This window comes from Podarcis erhardii, assembly GCF_964252035.2.
Source record: "Podarcis erhardii genome assembly, chromosome: 12".
Lineage (NCBI taxonomy): Eukaryota > Metazoa > Chordata > Lepidosauria > Squamata > Lacertidae > Podarcis > Podarcis erhardii.
In genome coordinates, this window is record NC_138513.1 from 43996442 (window position 1) to 44010814 (window position 14373).

Consider the following 14373-nt stretch of genomic DNA (forward strand, 5'->3'; position numbering starts at 1 on the left):
GGAAGGAACACGAGCCACATGGGGTCTCTCAGAGACACTTTTGTTTATGAAAAATGTCTCCTTTCCCCCTAAATAAATGCTATTGGCGCTCTCCTTTCTCATAATTCGACACACAGACCATGGCTACTTAGGTCAGTTGAGGTCAAACAGTCACAATGGAATGATGTAACTTTGTGTCTTTCTTCAGATAGTTGAACATGAAGATTTAGAATTAGAGCACCAGAAATGCAACATCCTCCAGAATGTCGTAAATGGAGAGACCCTTTTGGATTGGATAAAATAATCTTGACGAAAGTCCAACTAAAAGCATTGGGTTTTAGAGATCCTTGTTTCAATCACAACATTCCATTCCTGCTTGGATCACAAAATTCTAGTTGTCTGGAACTTCCAGACTTCACTCTCTCATCTACAAAGTATCTACAAATTATACTCAATCTTAGTGTTCCCCCTTTTAAAAACTTATTATTACTTTCACTAGCATTCCACCTTTCCTCACAGGAGTTTAGGGTGTGGAGTCTCCTTTTCATCTTGACAACAACCTTCTGTAACAGGACTGGAAGAGAGAGTGTCCGAGGCAATCAAGCATTCATCATGTTTGAGCAGGGATTTGAACCCATATCTTCTCAGTAGTTGTGAGTCAGGCAGCAAGGTGACAGAGAACACTCGAGAAAATTGGGGTGCACACAATAATGAATCAAAATATTATCTTCTGGGTTCTGTGAATCCTGAAAAATATTTTGCATTCATCGTCCCCAATGCCCGTCTCTAAACATGTATTTACTAGTAATTTCCCTGTGAGGCTTTATTGAAATTAATCTTATTAGAAAATGTGTTCTAGATTTGCCAATGTGTTATGAATACAAGGGCCACTCGGGTTGATTCTGATTTGCCGCAGTCCAAATTACTTTCACTCACTCCACATGTTCCATAGCAAAGTCGCTTTTCACATAAGCATCATTGTACCACATGTGGAGCCTCAGGGCAAGCCTCATGAAACCGTACCTTGCGCTCAGTGCAGAAGAAAAGAAAAACACAATAAAACTTTACTTTCACCTCATTGTTTTTGTTACAGATTCATTATATAGGATTTTCTTTATGTCAGCAGCTTTCTGAAGACCTCCCAAAAGATTTGATTGCAATTTCCAGAAACCAGTCCCTACCTATTCACAAAAAGCACGGGAAAGACCCCTTGAAATAGACACGGAGCTGCGTTTAAACAACGGTGTTTGGTTTCCTTATGGAAATAACTCTCCTGCACCTGAAGTCTAGGGTAGAGGGCAGAAATGGACATAAAAGCATGAAAAACATATCAGCATTTTTGTGGGAGCTTTGGTAGGGTTTAAAAAAGAAAAAAAATATTTTTGCTCTTTTTGGTCACTCTCTTATATCTAACCCAACTACATTCTAATGTTGTCAATCTACCGTTTTTTTTGCTCCATAAGACTCACTTTTTCCCTCCTAAAAAGTAAGGGGAAATGTGTGTGTGTCTTATGGAGCGAATGCAGGCTGTGCCGCTATCACAGAAGCCAGAACAGCAAAAGGGATTGCTGCTTTCACTGCTCAGCGATCCCTCTTGCTGTTCTGGCTTCTGAGATTCAGAATGTTTTTTTTCTTGTTTTCCTCCTCCAAAAACTAGGTGCGTCTTGTGGTCTGGTGCGTCTTATAGAGCGAAAAATACGGTATTCCTATGTAAAGTGGTTTCTTCGTCTTTTAAGATTCTTTTGCTTTGCTCCACCCCAATATAAGACTCCAAAGCATGGCATTTCCCCCCCCCCTAAATGAAAGATGGAACTGAATGCTGCAGTAATGTGCTCATAGAGCAATGGCCAATGTTGTTGGTAAATGTACAATTCAAGTCCAAAGAATCAGATAATTCCACGTGCAGCCCACACACGTAACCCCTTGGTGGCTTTGCATCTCATCTCTTACATACAGGAGGAAAAGACCCTTCTATGACAACACTTGCCAGCTCCTTTTTTATAAGTACTTTGTTAAGAATGATTTAAAACCTGCTGGCTGATTACCTGGAGGCACTTTTTTTAAGGCAATCGAAATGTTTTAACGAATTATTCCAACAGATTAATTTACTTAAGTGCTGCAGACCTCATTATTATCACATGGGAGTTTTCCTGCAGAGACTGAGTCTATGCTATTACAAATAGTTCTTCTTGGTTATTCTTTGGAACGGAACAGAATTAACCTCACCGGCTTAGTTGCTCAATTGTTTGGAACTTTTGCACTCTCTCGAGTGCATGATTTTACTTACCTAAGATTTCTTTTTGAAATATTACAGTTGGCCTCTAATCGGCCTTTGCTCCGTCATCCTGGCTAGGCGCTTCCTTTTCAGGAGCAATTAAGTGCCTTTTCAATTTACAGCATTTCCTTTATATAGTGCCCGGGTTTAGTGTTGCCAACTTGAAATTTGGTTAGGACATGCTCCAGATGCTTCCTGGGGAACATGTGCATGAGCAATGCTCTAGCAAAGAGGCCGTGCATCTCTCAACGCTCGCTCTGTTTTTCTTAGCCTGTCCTTTTTCCTGTTTGCTAGGGAGTCATGGAAGAGCAACTTGTTCTGAATGGTGACAATGCCTACAACGCACACTTTGGGGAAAGTATTGCCTCCCTGGGAGATATGGATGAGGATGGATTCCCAGGTCAGTCTGTTTTCTTTTGCACGTGGGCTCTGGGCTGGTGCTGGGTCTCTCTGAACTGAGGCAGGGACCTGCTATGGAGTGCTTCAGAAATGTGTATGCTTCAAACCCGTCCCACCCAGATAATTCTTCATCTTTGAAGGCACACTTTCTCCACCAGAGAGGTTTTTTGTGTGGCTGACGGATCTACTTCTAATCCATGGGTAGGCAAACTAAGACCCAGGGACTGGATCTGGCCCATTTGCCTTCTAAATCTGGCCCACGGATGGTCCAGGAATCAGCGTGTTTTTATATGAGTAGAATGAGTCCTTTTATTTAAAATGCATCTCAGGGTTATTTGTGGGGCATAGGAATTCATTCATCCCCCCCCCAATATAGCCCAGCCCCCCCAAAGTCTGAGGGACAGTGGACTGGCCCCCTGCTGAAAAAGTTTGCTGACCCCTCTTCTAATCCAAGCAAGGGATTTTACCAGGGCTCCCCAGTTATGGTGCTTCATAGAAGAAGAAGAAGAAGAAGAAGAAGAGGAGTTTGGATGTGATATCCCGCTTTATCACTACCCGAAGGAGTCTCAAAGCGGCTAACATTCTCCTTTCACTCCCTCCCCCACAACATACACTCTGTGGGGTGAGTGGGGCTGAGAGACATCAGAGAAGTGTGACTGGCCCAAGGTCACCGAGCAGCTGCATGTGGAGGAGCGGAGACGTGAACCCGGTTCACCAGATTACAAGTCTGCCGCTCTTAACCACTACACCACACAGGCCGAAGCATGAAGGGATGTTGAAGCAATGTATATTACCTCCTTCTTGTCAGTTCTCTGATCTTTCCTAGTCCTGCTAGGGGTGCCTTTCTGGGATCTGCAAGGAGGTGTGAGAAGTTACTATTTTAGGGTGCCATTGTATCTGTGGGACAAATGTATTCCAACAGAAAAGCACTTTCCCTCTGTGTTATCCTCACTGCCAATGCAATGGCGAGTAAACTACGTTTGTTTCACACTGGATTTTCCATACTGTGTTGCTGAAGGTTACTTGTTGTTGTTCAGAGTGTTGCTGAAGTTACTGGCAGAGCAAGCTATTCCTGTTCAAAAGAATACCTACAAATCAGCCATAATAAACAAAGGGCACTTGCTGTTGGAAAGAAGGGTCACTTGTCAACATTTTTATACTCCAAATTACAGTAACACACCAGAATGAAAACAGTCTAGAAAAATAACACTGAGCTTCACAAAATCCAGTTAAAATTTGCCCTTGCTGGTTTTAAGTTGGTTTCTGCTATTAATTAACTAAAACTAGTTGATTTATCTGTAGACTAAAGGTTGCAGCTCTAATTATAAGCAAATTTGGAAAGTGTTGATGTTCCAGCATTATTATTATTCTCCTTAATTTAATTTATTAGCTTCCCTTCATCCCGAGGTCTCATGGTGGGTTACAAAAATTTAAAACCCAACATTAAAAACAATTTGAAGCAACTTACAACTTACTTAAAACAGCAGTGCCTTAATTCGTCTGGATATAATGTCATTTTGGGCGGGCCTGGGCCTAGACACATTCCCTGCCACCCATCTTTGTTGCTTTCTTCCAAACTCCTCTCAGTGCTTTAGTGCTGAGGAATCCATCCCAACTTGCATCATATCAAGGCTTTAGAAAGCTGGCATTATGGGTGGATTTTCAATGGATTTGCCATGGCTTCATGGTGGGTGGCTTGTGTTCTGTGTGCCAATGGTGGCTTCATGTACAATGCCAGATCTCTCCCTTGAGATACATAAAGCATGTAAAGGCTTGCCGTGATTCCCCTTGCGCATGGCTGGTATTATTTGTGGAACCCAAACAGATGTTTCTTATTAGAAGCAATGTAAATATGCATTTTGAGGGTTTTATTTTAAAATCAGCTCATTAAACGGGGCAACTTTTTTCTTATAAGCCAGGCAGCTGCTGATTGAGTGGCTTTCATCTTTATGATGAAGATGGTTTGTTGTAGCAAGAGTCTTAAAAAAAATAAAAGATTGAAAGGGGCTCTTTCCCATTTCCACTGTCTCACATTGTCTTGTCTAGATGTTGCCATTGGTGCTCCTAAAGAAGATGACTACGTTGGATCAGTCTATATCTACCATGGATCCATGGGGGGCATCATACCTCAATATTCTATGGTAAGTGTTGGGCAAGTGACGCTATAGGTTATGTAGAAACGTGGCAGGATATATAAGGGGAGTTGCGGCAGATATAAATGCCACTGGATGTTGTTGTTGTTGGTGTTTAGTCGTTCAGTCGTTTCCTACTCTTCGTGACCCCATGGACCAGAGCACGCCAGGCACTCCTGTCTTCCACTGCCTCCCGCAGTTTGGTCAAACTCATGCTGGTAGATTCGAGAACACTGTCCAACCATCTTGTCCTCCATCGTCCCCTTCTCCTTGTGCCCTCCATCTTTCCCAACATCAGGGTCTTTTCCAGGGAGTCTTCTCTTCTCATGAGGTGGCCAAAGTATTGGAGCCTCAGCTTCAGGATCTGTCCTTCCAGTGAGCACTCAGGGCTGATTTCCTTCAGAATGGAGAGGTTTGATCTTCTTGCAGTCCATGGGACTCTCAAGAGTCTCCTCCAGCACCATAATTCAAAAGCATCAATTCTTTGGTGATCAGCCACTGGATAGACAACAACTATATAATGTGGGGCTGTAATACATTGCGGGGAATGAGTCTATGTCAAAGGTTTAGGTTCAGGGCCTGTATCCAGCACAAATTTCAGTTGGCTTGAAACTAGTTAATGTAATGGGTCCCCCGTCCCCGCCAATGTTCCTTGGTAGTGTTCTGTTTTGGTGACAAGGATGCCTTGTTAGAGCTCTCTGGGCCTTTTGATGAACTATATTTCCCTCTTCCTTGGTTGTTAGCCAGGGCAATTGTGCAGGTTTTAAATTCATTAAGGTTACAGTTGTAGACGTGCTCTTAGAAAAGCTCTTTCAGGGATCAGGAGGACACCTTTGGGTTTTGCTGCCTAAACAGCAGAACAAAATTAGGAAGGATGTTTCCCCGTAGAGTATTTGTGGGACTGTATTCCAAAAAGAAAAAATATAAATGCTTCTTCAAATGCACCTAATTTGCAAGCTGCTTAACATCAGGCTTTTTCTAATATTCTTAATAAAATTGTGTTGTTGTTTTTTTAAAATAAAAACAAACAAGCACCAGGCACCTTCTATTGACTTCAGTGAAGTGAATCAGTGGGGAATTAATAATGTACTGTGTAAAGTTGTTGAGCTTTTTTTAGGAGAACCAAAGTTGTTGAGCTTCTTTGGAGGGAGCCAGTGATCTACCACAGATGTCCAGTGATCAACCCAGTGATCACGATCTATCTGTTGGACGCGCCTGGTGTACAGTATTTCAAATATTTTGTCAGTCCTACCTCCTGCAATAATTTAGGACACTTCAGTACAAATACATCAGTAGATCGCAGACTGAGCTTTTTGTTCTAGTCTGGATAGTGGCAAGTTTTTGCTTTTTCAAAGACAAAAAGAAATCAGGCTTGTTTTTCAACTTTCAGCTGTTTTAAAGTTCTGGTCTAAATATTTTGTTTTGTTGCTGGGTGGGAGCTCATACAGGATGCTAAGTCAGAGTTTCAGTGGTTGCATTTGAGATGCTTAGAGCAGGCTGTGAGTGATTAGTTCTGCTGTTTGCTGACTTTTTTAAAAGTACGCATTAACTTTTTAATAAAGAAAATGCAAACGAAATCCTTTTTATGATAATTTTTATAAGTGATAATTTGTGGCATGTGAATGACTCTTCTCTGCTCACTGAAAACATGGGAGATTACTGAACAGACTGAAATGCAAAATGGCATTTCGGTTGAGGATGTCCAGATTTGGACAGATATTTCTTAATTTTTACATATTTGAGGTAATATAGGCATTTCAGAAGGAGACAGCTTAAACATAGAAAACAGTACAGTTGACTGCTGTCTCTGACCAGATTAGTCTTCAGCTTTTGTGATCATCTTCAGGGTGTGTTCTTGCCAGCTAGTTTCCATTACTTTTCCTTGTGTTCAGTCTCTTTATCTCTCTCTGCCATGTTTTAGTGCTGTGCCTTGTCCTCAAGGAAGAGGGCTGAAGGTCACTTGGCTACAAATCCATCAAGCTGTTTCATATGTTTAATTTGTAGTGTCTGTCTACCTGGCCTCTATTTGAACCAGTAACCTTGGGGTGAAAGGCTTTGTGTCCCATTACTGGAACTCTGAACCATCCAGATGCTGTGTATTAAAAAACATCCACACACATATACCATCTTTGTTAGAAGAAAGGATCATTTGTTTACAGTGAGATACTCCTACCCCTCCCATTTCATTTTGAATGCCTGATTTTTACCTCTGCTGCAGCGAGATTTGGATCCAGATGAAGCACTTTTAATTGGTTTGCAGATAAATGTGTATGCTAGATAAATATTATCAGGCTAGGTTTCAGGGCCTTTGGTTCTGTCTGCAGCTCTCAAAGCTGTGTAGCATTAGACTGCAATCTTTATACCCTAATAGCCTGCAGATGTCTGTGGGATATACGTAGCCCTGGTTTGCCACCCTAACAGGGACCCCCCGCAAAAACCTAGCCACATTCTCTTGTGTAAATGTAATTTGAGGAGTTCAGCTGCTTTCAGTTGCTTTAGTGTTATCAGGTCCAAGAGTGGGAAAGTTTTCTTCATTGCTTTTTTAAGAGAAGAAGTTTTAGAGTGCTTTCCTTTCCCTTAAGCTTGAGATATTCGTTCTTTTCTATTAATTTCCCAGCTGACAGTTGGTCAGTATTACCACCCATTGTATTTCTTTTTCTAATCCATGTCCACCTGGGAGCTTTGCATCCAGCCAGATTGATGCTTTAGCACTAAACTGAGAGTGCAGGACAATAATTGCACCCCCTTCTCCAAAACTGAGGTGTCGTGTTCAGTGCAGTATTTACAATGTTTTTCTGCATGGTCCGTGCTAAGGGCTCTATGAACCCATCCATCTGTTAAATGGGCTAACAGAGGGTCAGTTGACAACTGCCTTATGGGTAATAATAATAATAATTTATTATTTGTACCCCGCCCATCTGGCTGGGTTTCCCCAGCCACTCTGGGCGGCTTCCACAGAGACCAAAAATACACTAAAATGTCACACATTAAAAACTTCCCTGAACAGGGCTGCCTTAAGATGTCTTCTGAATGTCAGGTAGTTGTTTATCTCTTTGGCATCTGGTGGGAGGGCGTTCCAAAGGGCGGGCGCCACTACCGAGAAGGCCCTCTGCCTGGTTCCCTGTAGCTTTGCTTCTCGCAATGAGGGAACTGCCAGAAGGCCCTCGGCGCTGGACCTCAGCGTCTGGGCAGAACGATGGGGGTGGAGACGCTCCTTCAGGTATACTGGACCGAGGCCGTTTAGGGCTTTAAAGGTCAACACCAGCACTTGGAATTGTGCTCGGAAACGTACTGGGAGCCAATGTAGGTCTTTCAAGACCGGTGTTATGCGGTCAGCGGCCATCCCCAGTCACCAGTCTAGCTGCCGCATTCTGGATTAGTTGTAGTTTCCGGGTCACCTTCAAAGGTAGCCCCACGTAGAGCGCATTTCAGTAGTCCAAGCGGGAGATAACTAGAGCATGCCCCACTCTGGCGAGACAGTCTGTATTGGACCAATAGTGCTGTTAGGGATTGGGGACCTTGCTCTGAGTTGAAATCTTATTAAGAGATCTCACAAATCATACACTCAAAGCAGGAATCAATATTACTCTGTTGAAACTGACTGAGAGAGTCACTAGTAGAATCGCACATTATACTTTTGGGGGGCAGATAGTGGTGAATTCTCACACAGGTGGTTCAGAAGAATGAACAATGTACTAAGGAGTATATGGATAGAGCCTCTTCTTCTTGCAAATAACCCAGTGTCATTGCTTACATGTTGCCTCAAACAGAATAGCCTTGAACAGAGGAGGTGTAATGTCGGTGAATTAGGTCCAGTGAGTGAGAATTAAAAAGAGCTGGAAAACCTTGCATGTCCCTTTTTATTTTGTTTCCCCCGTTAACAGTGAAACCTGAATGGATGTGTGCTTCCCAGCTCATGCATTCCAATTCCATGAGAACTACAGTGGTGCCCTGCAAGACGAATGCCTCGCAAGACGGAAAACCCGCTAGACGAAAGGGTTTTCCGTTTTGGAGGTGCTTCACAAAACGAATTTCCTATGGGCTTGCTTCGCAAGACGAAAATGTCTTGCGAGTTCCTGCGGGTTTTTTCCCCTCCCCCCTTTTTCTAAGCCGCTAAGCCGCTTATCAGCTGATCCGCTAAGCCACTAAGCCGCTTATCAGCTGATCCGCTAAGCCGCTTATCAGCTGATCCGCTAAGCCGCTAATGGGCTTGCTTCGCAAGACGAAAAAACCGCAAGACGAAGAGACTCGCGGAATGGATTCTTTTCGTCTTGCGAGGCACCACTGTATTGAGACTTGCCTTTGAATCCAATGGATTGTAAGCAACTTCGGTGCTATGTTTTTCTTGGTTCCACTGATTCCAGTTCTGTGTTGTCTATTGCAGAGGATACCTGGGAGGAGAGTAAGCCCAATGTTACAGATGTTTGGCCAGTCCATTTCTGGAGGAGTTGACATGGATGGAAATGGCTATCCAGGTAGGTTTGTGATACTGGTAAAGAAGAAGAAGAATACAAACAAACAGATGAAATGGAATGGAAGAATGGATAATACGAATGAAAAGATCATAGAAATAGAAGAAAATGAAGGGGAGAATGTACATATTACTAACTAAGCCTAACTTACCTCACAGGATTGTTGTGATATAATATTGGGGGGCGGGGACGACAATGTATACCATCTTCAGTAGCTTGGAGGAAAGTTGGGAAATAAAAGGAAGAAGGAAGGAAGGACCAATTTTGTGTATACAGCCAAATCCCTTTTGTTTCCTTCTTTTTTTTTTAAAAAAAAAGTCCACATGTTTCAGAGTATTTATTTATTTGTAGTTGGACTAAATTATTTCCCTTGGAACAGATCTGAGCAGCAGTAAATGATCCTTTCCCCCCGATCACGCAACCTTTTAGGAAGAGGATGATAAATCTCAGCTAATGTGAAGTTAAAAAGACCAACGACTATGGTACCTTCACAAACCATGAAATTCGTCTCAGATTAGCCAAAGGGCAATTGCCAATGACCAGTTTTGGGGCAAAAGCAGTAGATAACTGCAAGTTGATAATTGGATGGTGGTCAGGCAATTCTGCTTGCTGTGGTGAACCTGGGTACCTTCATTATGTCTGTTTCTTTTGAATGTGTGGACCAAGCTGAGGTGCATGTTATGATATGCAAGATATTAATGGTAGAATACATTAACTGGGAATATTACATTGCAAGAGGGGAGAGATTTGTTTTTAACAACTATAGTATGTTTTGGATGTGGATGCTGTGCACCTGTGCAAATTTCTCTGAATGTTTTCTCTTATTTTCAGATGTGACGATAGGAGCCTTTATGTCAAACAATGTGATTCTTCTAAGGTGAGATCAATTTACCACTTTCCCTTTAATAAGGTTGCTTTCGGTGCATCTTGCAGTTTCTTGCTGTTCCTCTTCTAAGTTATCTTGGGAAGAAATTGCCACCGAGTCTTGCATGTGCAACCATTTTTACTTTCTGGACATTGGCTATAAAGAGTATTTATACCTATTAGCAAAACAGCCAAGCACTGATAGCAGCAACTGCAGGTTAATATTTCTACAGTATGCTCAAGTGTTTGTACGCGAACAACACTACAGTGGTGCCTCGCAAGATGAAAAGAATCCGTTCAGCGAGTCTCTTCGTCTTGCGGTTTTTTCATCTCGCGAAGCAAGCCCATTAGCGGATTAGCGGATTAGTGCTATTAGCGGCTTAGGGGCTTAGAGGATCAGCTGTTTAGCGGCTTAGCAGATCAGCTGATAAGCGGCTTAGCGGCTTAGCGGATCAGCTGTTAAGCGGCTTAGCGGATCAGCTGTTAAGCGGCTTAGCGGATCAGCGGATCAGCTGATAAGCGGCTTAGCGGCTTAGAAAAAGGGGGGGGGGAAGGAAAAAAACCCCGCAGGAACTCACAAGACATTTTCGTCTTGCGAAGCAAGCCCATAGGGAAATTCGTTTTGCGAAGCACCTCCGAAACGGAAAACCGTTTTGTCTAGCGAGTTTTCTGTCTTGCGAGGTGTTCGTCTTGCGGGGCACCACTGTATATGCACAGCAGCTACAAATGGCGTCAAACTTTTCTTAGCATTGGCTCTTGTAAGGGATTCTTTTCATGATCAGTTGAAGCTGCGCTATACTGTTGTGCATTGGATCATATATGCTACATTGCTGTATTTCACACACAGTCATAACTCCCCTTGTTTACACCTCTGGCCGACAGAGAAAGAGTGCTGCTAATGCTCTTTCATTGATTTGCTAAAGCTCTCAGAACACCACAGTATTGATTTATTCGAGCTCCTAAAGAGCATCGTAGAATGAATGAACGATAGTCAGAATTGTAGGTGTTGTTCACTTAGAAGCAGCAAAGTCAGCAGTTGTCAATAAATAGTGGCAAAGTGTGGAAGGAGCATAGCAGGTTCTTCTTTGGCGATCACTCGTAGCCGAGTAAGATTGTCTTCCATAAACACGGTTTTAACAATGAGTCCGTAAGTGACTGTGGAGGCCAATTCTGGATCCACACATCCTTCCACAGTGGAGACATTGGTTTCTGGGAGGGAGTTGATGACGGTGGATTTTCCAAGCGTGCCTTCCTCTTAGCATGTTTCTCTCTTGTGTCCTGAGTTTGAGTGTCTTCAAAGCCCATGACACCTTTGGTAAAGGCTGTTCTCCAACTGGAGCGCTCGCAGGCCAATGTTTCCCAATTGTTGGTGTTTATACTGCATTTTTTAAGATTTGCCTTGAGACAGAGCAACCTGTACACTCAGTACAGTGGTGCCTCGCAAGACGAAAATAATCCGTTCCGTGAGTCTCTTCGTCCTGCGGTTTTTTCGTCTTGCGAAGCATCCCTATTAGCGGATTAGCGCTATTAGCGCTATTAGCGGCTATTAGCGGCTATTAGCGGCTTAGCGGCTATTAGCGGCTTAGCGGCTTAGAAAAAGGGGGGGGAAGGGGAAAAAAGGGAAAAAACTCGCAAGACTCGCAAGACGTTTTCGTCTTGCGAAGCAAGCCCATAGGGAAATTCGTCTTGCGAAGCGCCTCGAAAAACAGAAAACCCTTTCGTCTAGCGGGTTTTTCATCTTGCGAGGTGTTCGTCTTGCGGGGCACCACTGTACTTCCTCTCTTTATATTGCTACAGGAGATGCATGTGCAACTGTTTGGGCAATCGTATGATATTGTTTAGTTAAATTGCTAGTTTGTGACTGCAAAATTAGGGAAGATAGCAATGGTGTTTTGTTTTGTGACTGTGATCTGCTGAAAAGGCTTGAGAGAGAGAGAGGTGGTGTGTAGATGAACTGATTAGAGGAAACAGCTGGAGTAACATGCCCATGAAATGAACAAAGAAGTCTGATAATAAATGGTGGAAAAATGAGAAGCTCTGGGTTTTTCTTTTGCTGTTTTATAGGGCCGCTCATTAGTGTATCAGCACCAATCAGAAGGCAACTTAGAACAAACACAATTATGGGCATCCTTCGTTCAATTAGGCACCCCTTTGTACTTGTTTTACGGTTTCCCATTTTTTGGATACCTTTTTATTGCAAACAGATGTCATGTTTTTGGAGGCATGTAGAAATGGTTTCTGCTATATAGCTGCGCCATGAACAAAATTTCAAGGCAGTTCCCCATTTCCTTTCCTTGCCTAGCCACAATAGCTAAAATTGAACCTCCATATTCAGAGATGGATACCTCTGTTTCGGCAGATGCTGGAGAAAAGAAACAAGGAGTGGTTGCCTCTACCATGCTCGTCTTGTGTGCTTCCCACGAGAAGCATCACTGGCTAACAACTGCATTTTCCAAAGTGCTGGAAAAGGGCCTTTTACACCTGAATTGTTGCTCTGCGCCACCACATTCCTCCTCCAGCTAATTTCATTCACGGCCATGGAGGTAGCTAAGAGTTGTTTCTCTCTCTTTCCCTCTCCCTCTCCTCCTTCTCCCTCTCCCTCTCCCCCCCCTCTCTCTTTGGTATTATAGGGCATGGCGAGTGCCAGAATATTTTTCCAGTTGTGTGTTTCATTGTGTTGTGAGACAGACCTGTCTTTCTCTCTCCATGCCTTCTTGAGCAGAACCTGTGAAACTGCCTTGTACAAGCAGTTGGACCTTTGGTCTGTCTAGCCCAAGCACTGGCAGCTCTTGAGTGGCAGTGGCTCTCCACTCGGGTCTCCAGCATCACCTGCTACCCGATTCTGCTTCATCACTGCTCTTCTTTACCTGCCAGTCCATGTAGTAACACAGATGATGAAGATGGTTCCAACAAGGGCAACTAGTTCCAACAAGGGCACAATTGGCTTCCCGTGTTGTGCTTGGGAGAGTACATTATGGGAAAGGACACTTGCCTTTCCTGGATATTTCCCAGATACAGTGGTTCCTTGTTTTATGAACTTAATCCGTTTCAGAAGTCCATTCTTAAACCAAAGCGTTCTTTTTATATATATATATATATATATATATATATATATATATATATATATGCTTTCGTAGATTTTCACGGGTACAGGAATGCAGGTTTTGGTGTCCTCGGGTGTCTTCCCGTGTAAAAGTTGGGGTGTCTAGGCGACGTTTCGACGAGGTCTCACTCGTCATCTTCAGGCTGGTGCTTTCGGCTTCTTGTTACTGGAACAGAGCAGGATCTCAGTGTTTGAGTTCCTATAAATACTGTAGAGGGGGTGTGGTGTATAGCCTCCAATGTTCTGGGCAGAGAGGAAGTTCCCAGGCTAGTGTGCCTTTTCTTATTTTGTTCCTTAATTACTTGAGAGATATCTTGAGTGATTTCTTGAGTGATATCCTGAGTACCACTTAGGTGGGTCATTAGGTGTGGATTAGTTGTTAAAGTCTTTGTGTCTTGACCTCTTGAACTTTGTGAAGAGTTTTCCTGAGAAGATGGCTGTACTGTACTTAGTTGTGCTCTGGCTTGGCTTCGTGTATAGGGGCGAGCTGTGGTTTTGTGGCTTGTGTCAGCCAGATCTGTGTAGGGATTGCAGGGGGGTGCAGCATCCGGAGGTGCCACCATGGATTGGCTACTGGATGGTGTCTGTAATTCATCTGTGGAGAGGGTCTGGGTTTGGGTCTGGTGTGGTTGATTGGTGTTGGCGTTCTGTGTGCCTCTGGATCTGGTGTCAGTTTTTGTGGGGAGGGCTAATTTCCAGATGTCTGGCAAGCGGGATGTGTCGTCACGCTTGTTCATGTTGTGAGGGTGTTTCTCTATCTCGATGGCTTCCATGATTATTCTCTTGTGGTGAGAAGCCAGAGCACAACTAAGTACAGTACAGCCATCTTCTCAGGAAAACTCTTCACAAAGTTCAAGAGGTCAAGACACAAAGACTTTAACAACTAATCCACACCTAATGACCCACCTAAGTGGTACTCAGGATATCACTCAAGAAATCACTCAAGATATCTCTCAAGTAATTAAGGAACAAAATAAGAAAAGGCACACTAGCCTGGGAACTTCCTCTCTGCCCAGAACATTGGAGGCTATACACCACACCCCCTCTACAGTATTTATAGGAACTCAAACACTGAGATCCTGCTCTGTTCCAGTAACAAGAAGCCGAAAGCACCAGCCTGAAGATGACGAGTGAGACCTCGTCGAAACG

At 43.3% G+C, this 14373-nt stretch overlaps 1 protein-coding gene across 1 annotated transcript in view; it reads left to right on the top strand.

The window, feature by feature from the left end:
- Positions 1 to 14373, top strand: part of ITGA9 (integrin subunit alpha 9) — a 241922-nt gene that overhangs the window by 56442 nt on the left and 171107 nt on the right. Inside the window, exons 10-13 of the mRNA XM_081834755.1 lie at positions 2549 to 2654; positions 4700 to 4794; positions 9170 to 9260; positions 10089 to 10134. Coding sequence (XP_081690881.1) covers positions 2549 to 2654; positions 4700 to 4794; positions 9170 to 9260; positions 10089 to 10134 — 338 coding nt within the window. The remainder of the gene's footprint in view (positions 1 to 2548; positions 2655 to 4699; positions 4795 to 9169; positions 9261 to 10088; positions 10135 to 14373) is intronic.